Raw genomic sequence first — 16,026 nt, 5'->3', positions numbered from 1 at the left:
GGGCCTCCTCCTCTTCCTCGTTGGCCTGCTCCTCTTCTTCCAGGGCCAGCTCTTCTCCCTCCTTTGCATCGAATTCCTCTTCCCCTGACTCTGCCTTCATCCATTGTGTTTGTTTGGACTCTTCAGCATACTGTGCACTCTGAACTTGCTTTTATACATGTGATCACAGCATTAGCAACAGGTGTCTTCAATTTTGAGTCGTTGTGTGTAATGAATGATGCCAGGTGTGTTCATTGTGTTCAGATATTGCTGACTGTGGCAAGCATGTTGCATCACATGAGCTTTCATTTGAGAATATGAGTTCTTTTGCAACTTGTGTTTTAGCAAGGAAAGATGTGTTTAGATTTATGACAACGGAGGATTGTCTCCTGTGAATTGTGTCTTCATGTGACATGTGTTTATGATATTGGTAAATGATGGCTAGATTTAGTAAATGTGTTTAGACAACTGGTCATTTTGTTTAGAGGATTGGCTTTTGTGTTTTAGCATTTGAGAAAAACTGTAAAAACGCTAAAATAATGGTTTATCATCTAATCTGAGCTGTTGAGACAAACTCGTTTTACTTTACTGATAAAAATAACTAAGGAAATGATCTAACAATAAATGAGGAAAGTCCAAAAACTCGGCATTAATGACTGCATTAATATGAACACAGTACTTCATAATCACAGGATCCTATAGAGTAGTAAGTGTGTGTGTGTGTGTGTGTGTGTGTGTGTGTGTGTGTGTGTGTGTGTGTGTGTGTGTGTGTGTGTGTGTGTGTGTGTGTGTGTACGTATGTACCATGTTTAGATATTTTTGTGAGGACCAAAAATGGGAATGCTAATATGTGGGGACCAAAAGTCCCTTATGGGGGAAAAAATACCTGTCCCTGAGTTTGAAGGTTTTAGTGTCAGAGCTATAATTAGGTTAGGGTTAGGCCATGGCATTTATTTTCGATGGTTATGGTTAGGGGAAGTGGCTAGGTAATGCTAGAGAAAGCATGCTAGGGATGGCATAATGTCAATTGGATGTCCCAACTAAAACATGAAAACAAGTGTGTAAAAACAAGTGTGTGTCACAAATCACAGAGCAGACAGAACTAAATGACCATAAGTGTAGATCCTAATTTTTTAGCTTTTCTTTTATGTTTCATTGTGGGTCTGACCATCTGCACTAAGCACGGAAACACTGGAAACACAAGTGAACATCTGAGGCTGGTATCTCAGCAGATTAATGCTCGTGATTTGGATTTCAGCCGTCAGATATGCATCTAATGTTCAGGGATCTAATTATTATGTTTGTGTTGTCTGCATTTTGCACCTACCTGATATCAGTTGGTGCCGTGTGCCTTCTTGGACTGGTGATCAGTTTGTGTTTGTGTATTTGAAGTGAGAATATAGAGTCATTTAAATGCTCTGTTTCTCTGTTTGTGTAGGAGCAATTTATTTTTAAAATATAGGTTTCTGTTTGGCATTGATAGAGGACCGAGTTATTTGCATGAGGAACATTAGCTGGGCTGTTTTGGGGGACCCCATTGATATGATAGAGTGTTGGGTTGTTGTTTTTTTCAGTGTTTTGTTTTATTTAATTGAAAAGTTGTTTTTCTGATGAGGCAAGTAGGCAAAAGTTCTTGTTCTGTCAGCCACAGTAGTGAAAAACACATTTATATTCAGAGCTGTGGATGAAAATTTGAAAATAGTTTGAAGAAAAGCAATAATACAGAACCAAGTTTATTCAAAACTTTATTCATTAACTTAGTAAAGTGTAGTTACTACCTTACACTGAGCATGCAGTTTAATAAGAAAATGAACAGTCAGCCCAGGTGTCCGTTTGCACTTCTTTTTTCTTTGATTTTTTGTTTTATTTATGAGTTTAATTAAATGAATGAAATGAGAATTTATTTATTTGTACTCCCACTGGAAATAAAAGCTTTGCACATTTTTTTCAGAGTTTGGCAAAGACACTGAAAATGTTCTTGGAGCTTAACGTATACAAACTTTAACTTAATTTGATTTTGAGAGTGCATCTCACAACAAAGCACAGAAGAATTAAATCTACATATACCAGTACTAATGCTAATATTGTTTTCTGTGTGTCCAGACCAATGACGTCGCAGGAAACACTTGGAACTGGCTTTACTTCATCCCTCTCATAATCATCGGCTCCTTCTTCATGCTTAACCTGGTGCTTGGTGTTCTTTCTGGGTAAGTCATATATTACAGGTAAACCTAAAGGGTGAACTGTAGTTATATATTCTCTTCTTTACGATCATTATGTTGTTTGCCTTGTTTGAAATCACCTCTGCCCCTGCTGTTTTTGTCAGGTTGCCAGTTTCTTTCACTGAATTTCAGCTTCTCACAGTCTGTGTCAAAGGATGTGCCAAAATGAAAGAGTGAGACAAAAAGTCAAAGAAAACTAACTTTTAATAAGTCAATGAACAAAATAAGCAAATACTAATACAGCAGAAACCCCAACTTACGAAATTAATTCATTCCCAAGGGTCTTTCGTAAGTCGAAGCACTCATCGTGCCTTTTGAGTGAACGATAGGCTAATTGCTAACTGCAACAACAATACGTCGTTCAAGTGGAACAGCGAAGCGCAAGTACGGAAGCCAAGGGGGTTGTCACATGATTCGGAAGGCATTGTGGGCCTTCTGGACTCAGCCAATCAGAGCCAGCAGATTTCGTTACACGGGCATTTTGCTGTAACACGGGCAGAAATATTGCCGTTAAGTGCCTTCATAACTTGAATTTTTCGTTAAATGGGGCATTCGTAAGTCGGGGTTCCACTGTACTTGGACAGGAACATGTAGCACACGAGAAAATGAACACAGGGATGACAAACTGTGTGTGTGAGTGTGTGTTGGGGGCAACTAAGAACTAGAGATTGAAAACGCTAAATATAGAATTTTACCAACTGCTAAAGACTTGTGCCCATGTGTCCCTTGTATACAGTATGTATATATTTTTGGTGATCTTATCAAAATTTCCACTAAATAACTTAAAATTTTGAGTTACATATTTCAAGATTTTTTACTTACTCAGAGGTAGCTTAAAATTTACATATCTCAGAACGTAAGCTTTTTTTCTCAGTAGTGCAAAAATAAACTTCCATACTGATGTTTGGATCCTCTCATCACATCCATATGACAGGAAATGCTGCAAGCTAATAAGCAGTAAATGGAAGTCTATGTCACTTAAATTATGTGAATGTGTTAGTGGATGCGTTTCTATTAGACTTCTTGAGAATATTTTATAATCTTTAAAAGGACATTAAATTAAAGCTTCTGGCTGTTTCGGTGGCCTGTATGTACAAATAAGTATTTTAGGGCCACATTGTAGCTGTTTATAGGAGCAGCAAAAAATAAGATTATCTTATGGCTTGAAACTGAGTGTTAATCAAGTAAATCAACAGAATATTCAGCATGCTTTTCTATCATCTACTGCTTCTCCTTTTCACCTTCTTCCTCTCATTGTCTTTCCCTGTCTTGTGTAATGAAAAGCCTGTGCTCGGTAGCTTTAATCATCCTGGTCCTCTGCACTCCTAAAGGCAACGTCTGTCCATCTCATTGTGTCTATGGTCACAGAGAGCCCTGCCTCACCTGCCGTGACTCACGGCCTCTTGTCTTTTTAAACTCTTGATTAAAGCAAACATGTTTGATCATTAGTCTGGACGTCGTAATGAAACGCTGCTTAAAATGAAGCTCTTGAGAAAAATGATGATCCAACAACAGCTAGCTCATATTCCTTCGGTGAAATGATCACTTTGGCCTCTCATCTTCCTGGTTTTCATGAAACTATTAAAAACTATGAACTGTTCAGTATTCCAAATCATGCTTCCTGATGACTGTGTGCCACCAATCCATTAACTTACATTAACTATATACAAGGCATAAATAGTAAAGTAGAGGAAATCAACAAGGTAACAAAATCCTTTGAGCAGGCACTTCTAATGCTGGTCAAAGGCTGTTTGTTAATCTTTTCTTATCTTATTATCGCAATAACACAAGTGAAAAGTCAGACATACTCTAGCACTACTAAGGTTGAATAACTTAATCCCTGAAATGATTCTACTACAGAGGTTGTGAAAAAAAAGATGTCATATGCATACCGCTGCTTTCAGTCTTTATGTTAAGCTAATAGCCTGCTGCTTATAGCTTCATATTAGACCTTAAAACAAGAAAGTTGTGTGCGACAACTGAAAACTGAATAAACATGCTTCCTAAAACAGAACTGAGGAAAAAATACTATATCATACGATTCATTGTTTTCTCTACGTGAAGTGCATATGCTGCCAATAGTCCTATCTCACAGAGCCATGAAACAGCATCATGAGCTTTCTTCTCCACCCAAACATTTCATGTCTGAAAATGTTGGAAATATCTCCTGAGAGTTATGGCTATGCCAGCAGCCTTTTTTTCCTCTTGCATATCCTCAACAGTTTCCCAGCTGTCATCTTAACTCTGACCTTATTAATCCATCTGCCCGAATTGTTTGAACCTCAACTTCATCTACAGTTTATCTGTGTCTTACGTAGATCAATATCTGCTTACATGAGCCAAACATAAAAAAAGTCTTTAAATGCAAACTACCACATGTTAAATGTTAATGCAATCTGTTCTTGCTGTGTATATAAAAAAAAAAAAACCTGCCTCAACAGAGAATTTGCCAAAGAGCGAGAGCGTGTGGAGAAGAGACAGGAGTTTCTAAAGCTTCGCAGGCAACAGCAGATTGAGAGAGAGCTCACCGGATACTTGGAGTGGATCTGCAAAGCAGGTTAGACTCATCTTTCAAAAAGCATGGTTGTGTTTAGGAAAAAAAAAAAAAAGGGTAAAAAAGAAAATCCCCCTTTTCCCTTTCTCTCTTTCGCTGCAGAGGAGGTGTTGCTGGAGGAGGAGGATGAGATTGCAGAGGAGAAGTCCCCACTGGACGGTGCGTGGTACAAGAGGAAACAAAACCTTCCAGGTGAAAACAGGGCTGAGTATCTGTTGCCTGCTTTACCATGGTCCATTACCACAGGAGGCCGATGGTAAACCAGGCACAGAGACGGTATGGCTCATCGTTTCCATCTCATGACTGCTTTTGGACATCATTAAACTTGTGCACATGGATCATTTTAAAGTCATCAGTCATGGATGTGATCTGGCTCTTTTTTTCACCTGTCTACTTGTTGCATGGACTTTTATGATGCAAATTATTACTGTGATTAGAGTTTTTTTTTTTAAACCCAACAAGCTAGCTGGCAATCCTATGGAGATGACAGAAGTCCAGGAACTCAATGCAGCAGCCAAAAAATTGTCTGGCATGTAACACTGCAGCATGTCGTTTTCACAGTTTTAGCCTTAGAAGTGCTGTTGAGCACTAAGAATGAGCACTTCAAGCAAAAGTACTGTAAACTCTTCCTCAGAGATCACACCCCACCCTGAACCACTTTGAAATGACTGCACATATGATTTGAGACATGCAGTTTACACCTCATTTTATTTTATTTGTTTAACTTTAAGATGGCTGTTGTGGTCTTTTGCTTGAATGTTGTTTTCTTTCTTCTTTTCTATTACAGTCTAATCTCACAGTGTCACGTATGTTTTGCTGGTAGTTATTTAGTGTTTTGTTTGTCGTGTTTTTGTGTAATGGTTGTCAGCAAACAGCTTGTAGGGGGATTAGGATCAAGTCCCGCCTGAAGTTAGCAGTGACTACTTGGATCTTTGAAAACCATGAACATGCAGAGTACACAAAGTAGTTGTTCTTGCAATTTTTAACTTTTCATGCAAAAATAATCTATGGCTAAACAGATTTTGTTGTGCAATTCTCAGATAATTAGCATATATCTAAAATCTTTAAGGTTCTTTATTTAAATTTAACCAGTCAGTCACCTCAGTATGTTTAGTCTGTTTCCAGGCTTTTGAGACATTTGCATCATAACACATCAGAATTATTATAACAGTTATTATCAGTTAATATTACTGACAAACCATTAGCAGATTTATGTATTTAGCTTGCTAATCTTTGCTCTTTTGCTAATGCCAAATTAATTGCTTCACCAAATAACTATAATGCATAAACGCCTTGACCTCAAACATACTGAAAATTTGAGGACTATATTCTTAAAAACAGGAAAGAGGTGGTCAAATATCCAGCAAGAATTAAACCAGAAGCTGGTTGATGGTAGAGACATCTGACTGAAGTACAACTTGCTAAGGGACATTTAACCAAATATAGGGGAGGTGTGCATTTGCAGTGTTGGGAAGGTTTGTATTCCACTACAGATTACAGAATACATGCCCCAAAATTTATTTTGTAACGTATTCCGTTACGTTACAATGAGAGTAACGTATTCTGAATACTTTGGATTACTTAATATGCTGTTTACAACTACATGAATGTGATTTATTACTATTATCTAAGGTCCGCAGCTACAAACCGTAGTAAAGGGACCTCTAGCTAATACGGTGGGTTTGTGTCGGGCTCGTAGCCGAAAACTAGTTTTACTTTGTTGTCTGGGTCAAGTTTGCTAGCGAGACACAGAGAGAGGCATTGAAAGGCTGCTCCAACGGAACTTATTGTTTCGGAGAAAAACACAAACGCAGTGTACAGTCGAGTCTTAATAGCTTACTTACAACTGGGCTCGTCAGGCACTCTTCTTGGCTGCAGTGGTTATTATTATATTTACATGCTTCCAGCTCCTGTTTCTGCTCGATGACAACTCGTACTTTTCCACTCTCCTTTTTTCTCCCTCCTCGCGCTCACAGACACTTAACGGGTATGGCAGTCCATTCTCCCTGCAGCACGGACTACACTGCCCATGAGGCTACATTCTTCAGGGCTATGCCTGTAGCATTCTGCCTATTACCTTAGCACAACAACAACAACAAAAAGGCCTCTCTCACCCAGGAAACATACAAGCTGTGTCCCAAAACGTCGGCTGCACCCTTCGGAGGACCCGGCCTTCGCGCTTCGCGGTCTACGTGGGCCGGGTCCTTCGAAGACCGAGAAGGCCGGAAGTGCGAGGCTGTGAAATTGGACGGTCTAGCCTTCAGATTTGCGTCACCGCTGTGTCGGTGTCCGTCTGCTCCTTGCTATCTAAAATATAACAGGACACTGGCGTAAATTCTCGACCGTCTCACATTTCTGTTTAACGTTTATTCAGCTGTGTGAAAACCCCGGAGGAACCCACCCGATGGATTAATAAAGTTTTATTTAATCTAATAATCTAATAACTTTGATCTCAGCCAAACCGATTTACTCCGGAACAAATAAAACACAGAAAAAAGGCAAACAATTACATTTTTAAGTTATCCGAGTGACTTCTATATCATGTTTAACCTGAGTAGCGAAAGAGCGGGGGTCTGAAAACGATGAAGCCGGGAGTCCGCTGCTCTCGCCGGCTGGAGTGACCATTGAACCCCCCGGCTTGCTATCGAGCTGGTGGGTAACAGACGTCTCCGAAAACATCGGCACACTTTTGCAAATATGCGATATCTTGATAAACCAAGCACATATTTGTAATTTACACAGCTACTTTCTCGCCTGAAAATATGTTAAAAGTTTATTTTGCGACCAACAAAGATTAATAAGACTAATTTTAAAACTTATTAGCGGCCGCCATTGTTGGCAGCTGAAATTTGGCTGAGCCGCGCTATGAATTCTGGGATATGGTGGGCCACGAAGGACACACCCGACCCATCCTTCAAATTCAGGGAAATAAATCAGAATCAGAATCAGAATACTTTATTGATCCCTGGGGGAAATTATTTTTTGTTACAGTGCTCCATTTTAAACCAACATTAAGACAAGACAGACAATACGCTAACTAAGAATAGTACAATATATACATATATATACATACATACATACATAAGTCACTTATAAATAAATATTTGGAAAAGAAACATGTGTAGCTGTAGCAGCAAACAGTGTGTTAAGTGGATGCGTTGTACAGGGAGATGGCCACAGGCAGGAATGATTTCCTGTGTCGTTCAGTGGTGCTTTTCAGTAATCTCAGTCTCTCACTGAACGAGCTCCTGTGAGCTCGTTCAGGAGTCGACGAATTGGGACAGCCTTTGTCGCCTGGCTGTGACGTAATCGGCCTTCAAATGCGGCCTCCGGAGGATGCAGCCGACGTTTTGGGACACAGCTACAGTCGCAGAGAGAGCATCACCCTGTAGCCATGGCAACCGTAACGCTGCCGCCTGGAACAACAGAACATCCTGACCCGCAACAACAGGAAACAGGAAAATACCACCGTGTAATCCATTTATTTCAACAAAGTAACTGTATTCTAAATACCACCTTTTTAAACGGTAACTGTAACAGAATACAGTTACTCATATTTTGTATTTTGAGCCTGTATGTATACTTTTAACTCTATGGGAATTAGAGAAAATCCAAAATACATTAAAACCTGTGCACCCAGCAGTTAAAATAAATAGTTTAAGCCCAAAATTACTGTGACATTCATGCCTATGGTGAGTGTACTATGTAAACTTATAATCTTAACTGTATTTGTGCTAATTAGTGGTTTTTACTCAAACAATTACTCTTATTACATTTAACATTAAAATAAAATATAAAATATAGCGCGGAGTGTTACATGAAGTCCTAGTGAACATCTGTAAAATATGCTGTCAGTACAGTGCAGCCTGCTGGTCATGACTGCAAAATATATCAGCATTTATGATTAGCCAGCCATTTGATTGCTAATCATGGTTTCCACTCTGCCCTCTCATCTTCACTGTTCTTTGTCTCTGTCTCTGTCTCTTCCTCATGATGTCATTGCATTAGGCCCGATGTGAAGGGAGGGGTTAATTAGTGGGATTAACAACGATAATCTGAAGGAAACCTATTGAACCAACACACATACATACATGACGGTAAACTGATACACACACATTTGATACACATGCATGCTAATGACTCCAGCAAAATGACAGTAGTCAGCAGCGTTATTTCCCTCAATCAGTTACAAATGGAGGATTAAAACGTATGAGGCACAGCTTTAGAAAAACCGCTCTTATGTTGTTGAAGCAGAAAATATGTATTTGACATCCGTCAGATGAATGACAGGTATGATTAGCGGAGCACAGTGTCAATCATAGCTGCCCGTCTGGAGAAAAAAAGGATTATAAAACTCTTTATTCTGAAATGATTTACTAAGACTTTTAATGATAAGAAATTGAGGAAATTAGCCTTTTTATAACGTACTCTACAGGCTGGATATTTCATTTATAGATAAAAGATGTGCGGCAGCTGCTTTCAATTACTTTCAAAGAACAGAAATTTGAAAAAAAAAAAATTAAAACATAACATCTGTTGCTTTTCTCACAAATATGGGGTTTCTTTAATTTAATCATTTGTGCAGATATCTCCTTGTTTTCAAATCAGTTTGGCTGTTTTTTGAGCTCCTATAAATGAATCATTATATAATGCTTACAACAAAGCAAACCCGCCAACCAAAACATATGTTATCTTAGTGCAGGTACAGGCATTTCTTCAAAAACCGAGTTTTTACAGGTTGATATTTTCATAGCTGCTTTTTTCCCTCTCTGAAGAGGGAACAAAGGTTTCTGGGATTCAGTTACAGAAAGAGATTTGATGATGAAGAATTAGACTTGGAGTGGTCTCAAAGCCGTATTTATTTTCTCAGCCTCCTTCCTGCCTCTCAGCTGCTTTCCCGAGCAGATATACAGGCGTTTGGATTTAATGAACGAGCCCACCACTCCAACGGCACTGAATTGGTCACATGACCCTCACATTCATGTCATGCTGGCGGTTTTTCATTCCAAGGCCGACTTCAAGCAGCAAGGCAGAAAATCTCCAAATGAAAAACGTGATTGATGCCTGCTATTCATAGCTCCCAATTAGCTCACCCATCTTCACCACACGCACACAGTTGTTCCATTGGAAAAAGAAAATGCTAGCATTTCTTGGCATAATCAACTTCACTTTCACAGATCTGCGTTAAATAATGCAGATGAAGCAGAACAGGTCCTACTGTATCCTCATATATATTATTATCCTTTTACATCCGCGCTGTTCTCTTTACAGTCCTGAAGCGAGGCAAAGTGAAGAAGGGTAAAAACGACCTGATCAGCGCTGAGGAGGGGGAGGATCCTTTCGCAGACATCTCCTCTGTTGGTAAATCTTTTTTTTTTTTTTTTTTTTACCCACGTCCACCAGCAGGATACCCCTGACCTTTACATGCTGTCTATTCACAAACACGACCTTTACAATAAACCCCCCATAAAGGCTCATCTTCTACAGTGAACACGTTCTCTGACTCTGTCGCCTCCCTTTATCAGATCAGGATGCCATGTCTCTGCAACATTTAAACACGAGGCCAAAGATCTTAATAATGTATATTATTCTAGCAGCTCTTGGATTCAGAGACCGAATGTCTAAAGTTTCTCCTGGCTGTGGATCACCTTGAGGGCAAAGGAGCATAATTAACTTTTCTAATTAGGCTGTTGAAATAGCAGGAGAATCACCTGCAGCATATTCAAATTATACTTTTTAATATTAAGGGACTTCATGCTTCCCAACAAAGCCAACGTGTAATTGCTTGTCTGTGGGTTGGAAACAGGCATTAGCAGGGTAAATGAAACAATTTAGCTGCCTTCTTTTTTTTCCCCATTATCTGATCTAATGACTGTTTTTTTGTTTGTTTGTTTCTTTAGAAAAAACATTGCTGAGGGAATAGATGTCATATATATTCCATGTCTCATCTCACTGGTTTCACTCATAATGCCTGCAGTTCTGCTGTGCAGCACAGAAGTAGTAGGTGCACAGTTTTAATGAGCAGCTGCAGGTAAATTTCAAGGAGTGTTTAGGTGATTTAATGGTTTGATTTATGTCCCATGGGGAGATTAAAAAAAAAAAAAAATTAATCAGTTTACATTCTTGGCCATGAACGAGTTTATTGCTTGGGAGCAGATTTAAAAGTGTGTTAAATCTGTTTAGAGCACATTTTTCTACCTAGTATAACAGTTAAAAGAAACTTTTTGTGAGCTTAGCTCAATAGTTGCCCCCAAAATAGCAGCAACTTACCAGTAACTTATTAATACCAGTAACTAAAAACTTAAAAACACACACTGAAGATTAGGATAATATAAAACCAGCAGTCTTAAAAAATGTCTATAGCATGAAAATAGAACAGTATTTCAAATTAAAACAAGATAAATACGAACAGAACTGAGAGCCCTACCCCATGTTGTTCTAAAACTGTTCTATTTCTACATTGACCAAACCACAGAAATATTATTTTATTGTGCATTCACTGAATCAGTTTTGTCCTTTCTATTGGTGTCATGTGCAAAAAGTCTCAGTCTACATGAAATAGTCAAATGGAAGAATTACACTCGAGTGAGTGTCCCTGTGCACCAGACAGTTACAGCTGGCTCAGTTTTCCTTCAATACTTGCACCTTTTTCCTAGTGACTTTCAGTTTCTTCCTAGATGTATCAGACTCGTATTCAGAGGAGGGCTTATGCGTAATATCAGCGGTTTAAGTCTGGGAGATTTTTTCTAGGGGGATGTTTCAACTGCAATTTTAACTCCTTATTTGTTGTTAGAAAGAACGGCCTTACAACTATGCATGAGAAAACTGAGCAGTACCAGGAGGTGAAGATGCAGCAGACGTGGAAAGTGAAATCCAAAGTGGTTCCTGCGATAATAGGAGCATTAGGGGATATTAGTAGCATTATGTAAACCCCAAACTGGAAAACTGGAAGAGTAGCTCCAGCAGATTCTACGTACAACATTCAAGCCTGTGGTAAACAATCCAGGCATGCTGTGCAGAGTATCTCTCTGTAGGTACAAATAAAGTGATCTGAATCTCAAACACCCTGAGACCAGTGACACTCGCTTTAGGGGCATAAAATTAGGATGCTACCTTATCTGTATTTATGGGTCTCAGTGGGTACATTGTGGTAAAGGAGAAGCAGTGGAGTACTTTAGTGACCTGACTGGAGCAAATAAATAAATAAATACACACACACACACACACACACACACACACACACACACACACACATATATATATATATATATATATATATATATATATAAGAGAGAGAGAGAGAGAGAGAGAGAGAGAGAGAGACACACACTTTTACTCCGTTTTGTATTCCATGAGTACAGACCTAATATTTGAAAGAAAAAAAAACTACAGTTGCATCAAAGCCTTCCTACTGCTCTGTCTAACCTGCATGAGCTGCTCATGTGTAGAGGAGAGAGGTTATTTACAGAGAATTAACAGTGCCTTTGATACTGGGTTCATAAAGTCTGTTGTGTTTGTTTTGGTTGAAATTCTGAGTGCAGCTTTCTTAACCCAACAGAAGTAAAATGTTTATTTCTTCGAAGCAAAAAATCCCAATACACAGAAGCCTGAATATTTAATTACACCACAGCTGAAAGGGCAGGATGTGATGCATGCAAGCTCTTATTAGAAAACATTACTGTAAAAAAAAATTATAAACCAAACCACACCAGCTTAGTTTATATGAGTCACAGAATGTGAGTCTTTTATGAATGGAAGGCAGGAAACCAGTGTGCCAAACACATACCCATATCCATCACACAGTTCCTGTAAAACTACAGCTGGCCTAAGTGTTTCTATACAGATTTACCTTACAATAAAAAATATTTAATTTATGTCTAAAAGAGGAAGTAGGTGGATTATTTTCTCTATGATTGCTAAACGAAAGCCTTGTAAGCATTACAGCCATCTGAGTGTAAAAGCTAATTTTAAGATCACCAGGGGAAAAAAGCAAAGGAAACGAACAGTGATTCATTGTGAAAACTGTGAATCTGAGAAATAATTAGACGCTGCACACTCACACATTTCCTTTCTCACCTCTTGGTCATCGTTTTCAGCTCCTCCTGGCTCTCCGTTTGGTCGGGCCAGTGTGAAAAGCAGCGGTAAGATGGACAGCTCATCTTACTTCCGGCGTAAAGAGAAGAGGACCCGCTTCTTCATCCGCCGCATGGTGAAGGCTCAGAGTTTCTACTGGATCGTCCTGTGTGTGGTTGGCCTCAACACACTCTGCGTGGCCATAGTCCACTATGACCAACCCGAGTGGCTTACAAGAGCCCTCTGTAAGTGTCAGAATAAAATGCACTCCTACATACTCACTTATTCACCGCCTGTATGACTACACGCTCTCTGTTTTGTTGCTCTGTCCATCAGACACTGCAGAGTTTGTGTTTCTGGGTTTGTTTCTGACTGAGATGACTTTGAAGATGTACGGCCTCGGAGTAAGGAATTATTTCCACTCCTCCTTTAACTGCTTTGATTTTGGGGTAAGTGTAGGCTGTAATCCAAGCTTCTGTTTGGTGATGACTGGTGTCCTAAAAGCAGAGCCACACACATCAGGTAATAACTTTACCTTCTCCTTTTGTCTTCAGGTGATTGTTGGCAGCATTTTTGAGGTGATCTGGGACATGATTAAACCAGGAGCATCGTTTGGTATCAGTGTGCTGAGAGCTCTGAGACTGCTTAGGATTTTCAAAGTCACCAAGTAAGTTCACTGTGTGAAACTACAAGGTATAACCATACATTTGTCACGGTTCTGGGTGATTTTGACCCAGCATTTTGAGTTCTTATGTTTTGGTTTGATTTTGTATTATGGGTTATATTCTGATTCCCTTGTTTTGCTTTGTTGATCATTATTATAAATCTATGTTTCAGTTTATTCTGGTTAAGGGTTTAGTTCTTAGGTTTTGTCCTTGTGCCCTCGTGTTTCCTGTTTTATTTTGAAGGTTTATGTCTTATATCAGTGTTTCTAGTTTTGCTTTCTCTGTCTCGTTAGGTCTAATTTCTCCCAGCTGTGTCCCCACCTGTTCCTCGTTCCCTCATGTGTGTATATAGTGTGTGTCCTCCAGTGTTCAGCGTCGTGTCGTACCCTCAGATTTGCCTTTGTGTTTCCGGTCTCAGCTTTCATTGTTCAGTTTATGTGTTTGTTATTTGCTGGTAATAAAGCTGTGGTTTTTGAGTTGCTATTTTGTCTCGATGAGTCTCCGCCTGCCTGCACACAGATCCCTGACAACATGCCTTCAATGCAGAAATGTTTTCTTTGTTTGCACTTTGCAGCCCCACCAATATTATTGTGTTCATTGTGTGCTGCAGTTTAGATGAAAAATGTCTCCTTCTTGGTGTCATAAATCAGACAAAGTGGAACACAAAAACAGTATACAGTGCATAACTGTGAAATATACATAACGTTAGAGTGAGAAATCTTAAGGAGTCTGCTTTTTATCTCTTTGCCTTGACTTTTAATCTGAACACTTAAAATGTGTCTTCAGGAAGCAATACAGGAAAAGCTTTCAATGTATCATAAAACTGAAAGCACTACTTTACTGAGCAAAACCTGAATCTAGCTGAAAATTGTATTGCATTCATGTATATGGTTCTTATTGCACTCTTAAGGTCTTCCCACAGTATTTCTTTTTCAGACATTCTGTTGTATATTTATTGTTGTGCTTGACATAACTGTCCTGTTGTATGAGCTCTTTGGTTTGGGCATCACACAGTCTGACCTTGGTGTTAGGTGTAGGCTGTGTGCAGACAGGAATCGTGGACCCAAAAGTGCAGACACTTGGAGGCACAAAGTAAACTCAAAAAACAGCTTTAATGCTGAACTAAAAAGATACCAGAACTGAGACTTTAAACATAAACTCAGGCAAGCAGACAAACACACAGCAAAATAAACGGTAGATCGCGACACAGAGAAACACAGGGCTTAAATACACAGAGGGAGCAATCAGGGAATGGGTAACAGGAGGGAAACACAGCTGGGGCAAATCAGGCCTAATGAGACAAGGGGAAGCGAAACCAGATACATTAACCTCAGACAAGGACCTTCAAAATAAAACAGGAAACATGACACAGACTGAACTAAAGACACAGACTCACACGCACGCACTGCAACAGAGGGAACAGAGACGTGGGACCAGGGCAGACACAGACACTGACTGGACACGGGGATATAGCTACTAAGGATACACAGAGACGCGAACTACACAAGGGGATACAGCTGACAGGGGAGACAGAGCAACTAGAGAAGACAGAGACATAAACCATAAGACAGAACTCAAAGAAACCAAAGACTAGAAATTATAAATAATATAATAAACTCAAAAACCCTGGGTCAACGACCCAGGCATCCTAACACTTGGGGTTAATTTATTGGGTTGTCCACTCCTGCTAATATTGTGGCATTGTGCTAATACACACCTGCAACGTAACACTTGGACTGCACTTGACTAGACCTGATAATAAACTTACCAATACATCTATAAAACAGTTTCTTACCAGAAGGTCCTAAATATTGAAGCTGTGTTCTTCTATTCTTTTCTGCCTTGCTCCCTGTACTGACAATCATGTCATAGTTTATACCTTTCATGCCATAAGATTAGCCTTAATCTTGTCATTCAGTGAGACTGGCAGCTGTACACCCTGACACACTGATTTGTTTTATGCCACCTACACTTCTTGTTGCTATTTGTTCCACTCTGCCCTCCTCTGCTTTGGTTGTTCTGATATGTGTAATTTGCAAGATTTGTCATATTACTTCTGTCTGAGTCTTCCTGTTTGTTTGTTTGTTTGTTTGTTTTGTGTGTGTGTGTGTGTGCTCCAGTATGTACAACAATAATTTCTTTGTGCCCCTCTTTTTGTTTGCTCTTTCATGTCAGATACTGGAACTCTTTAAGGAACCTTGTTGTTTCCCTCCTGAACTCAATGAAGTCCATCATCAGCTTGCTCTTCCTCCTGTTCCTCTTCATTGTGGTCTTTGCCTTGCTGGGGATGCAGCTCTTCGGAGGACAGTAAGTGATTTGTCCAACCTGATCTGCTCTTTTTCCTCCTCTTTCCAACCATTTATAATTCATCACACGAGCACCAACACAAACACAAATCCTCTCCTCTTCTACTTCTCGACTCATTTCCCCATCTGACCCTTCTCATGTATGATCCCTGGCCCAGCGTGGCAGTGGTGACAGACATGTTGACACAGCAGGTAGCTGGCAGATCAGCAGTAGTGACTGCAGCCCT

The 16,026-nt window shown here is 39.5% G+C and overlaps 1 protein-coding gene across 4 annotated transcripts in view; it reads left to right on the top strand.

Annotated features, from left to right (window-relative positions):
- Nucleotides 1-16,026, top strand: part of cacna1bb (calcium channel, voltage-dependent, N type, alpha 1B subunit, b) — a 228,589-nt gene that overhangs the window by 127,350 nt on the left and 85,213 nt on the right. For 2 of the 4 annotated variants that reach the window (XM_080876258.1, XM_080876259.1), the window contains exons 8-15: nt 2,083-2,186; nt 4,643-4,758; nt 4,858-4,914; nt 10,027-10,116; nt 12,852-13,073; nt 13,165-13,277; nt 13,383-13,495; nt 15,669-15,800. In XM_080876258.1, the coding sequence (XP_080732384.1) occupies nt 2,083-2,186; nt 4,643-4,758; nt 4,858-4,914; nt 10,027-10,116; nt 12,852-13,073; nt 13,165-13,277; nt 13,383-13,495; nt 15,669-15,800 (947 nt within the window). Of the gene's footprint in view, nt 1-2,082; nt 2,187-4,642; nt 4,759-4,857; nt 4,948-10,026; nt 10,117-12,851; nt 13,074-13,164; nt 13,278-13,382; nt 13,496-15,668; nt 15,801-16,026 lie in introns of all 4 variants that reach the window. The other 2 variants (XM_080876257.1, XM_080876256.1) reach the window with 1 other exon arrangement.

The sequence above is a fragment of the Rhamphochromis sp. 'chilingali' genome, assembly GCF_963969265.1.
Source record: "Rhamphochromis sp. 'chilingali' genome assembly, chromosome: 2".
NCBI lineage: Eukaryota > Metazoa > Chordata > Actinopteri > Cichliformes > Cichlidae > Rhamphochromis > Rhamphochromis sp. 'chilingali'.
This window is presented reverse-complemented; position numbering and strand designations above follow the sequence as displayed.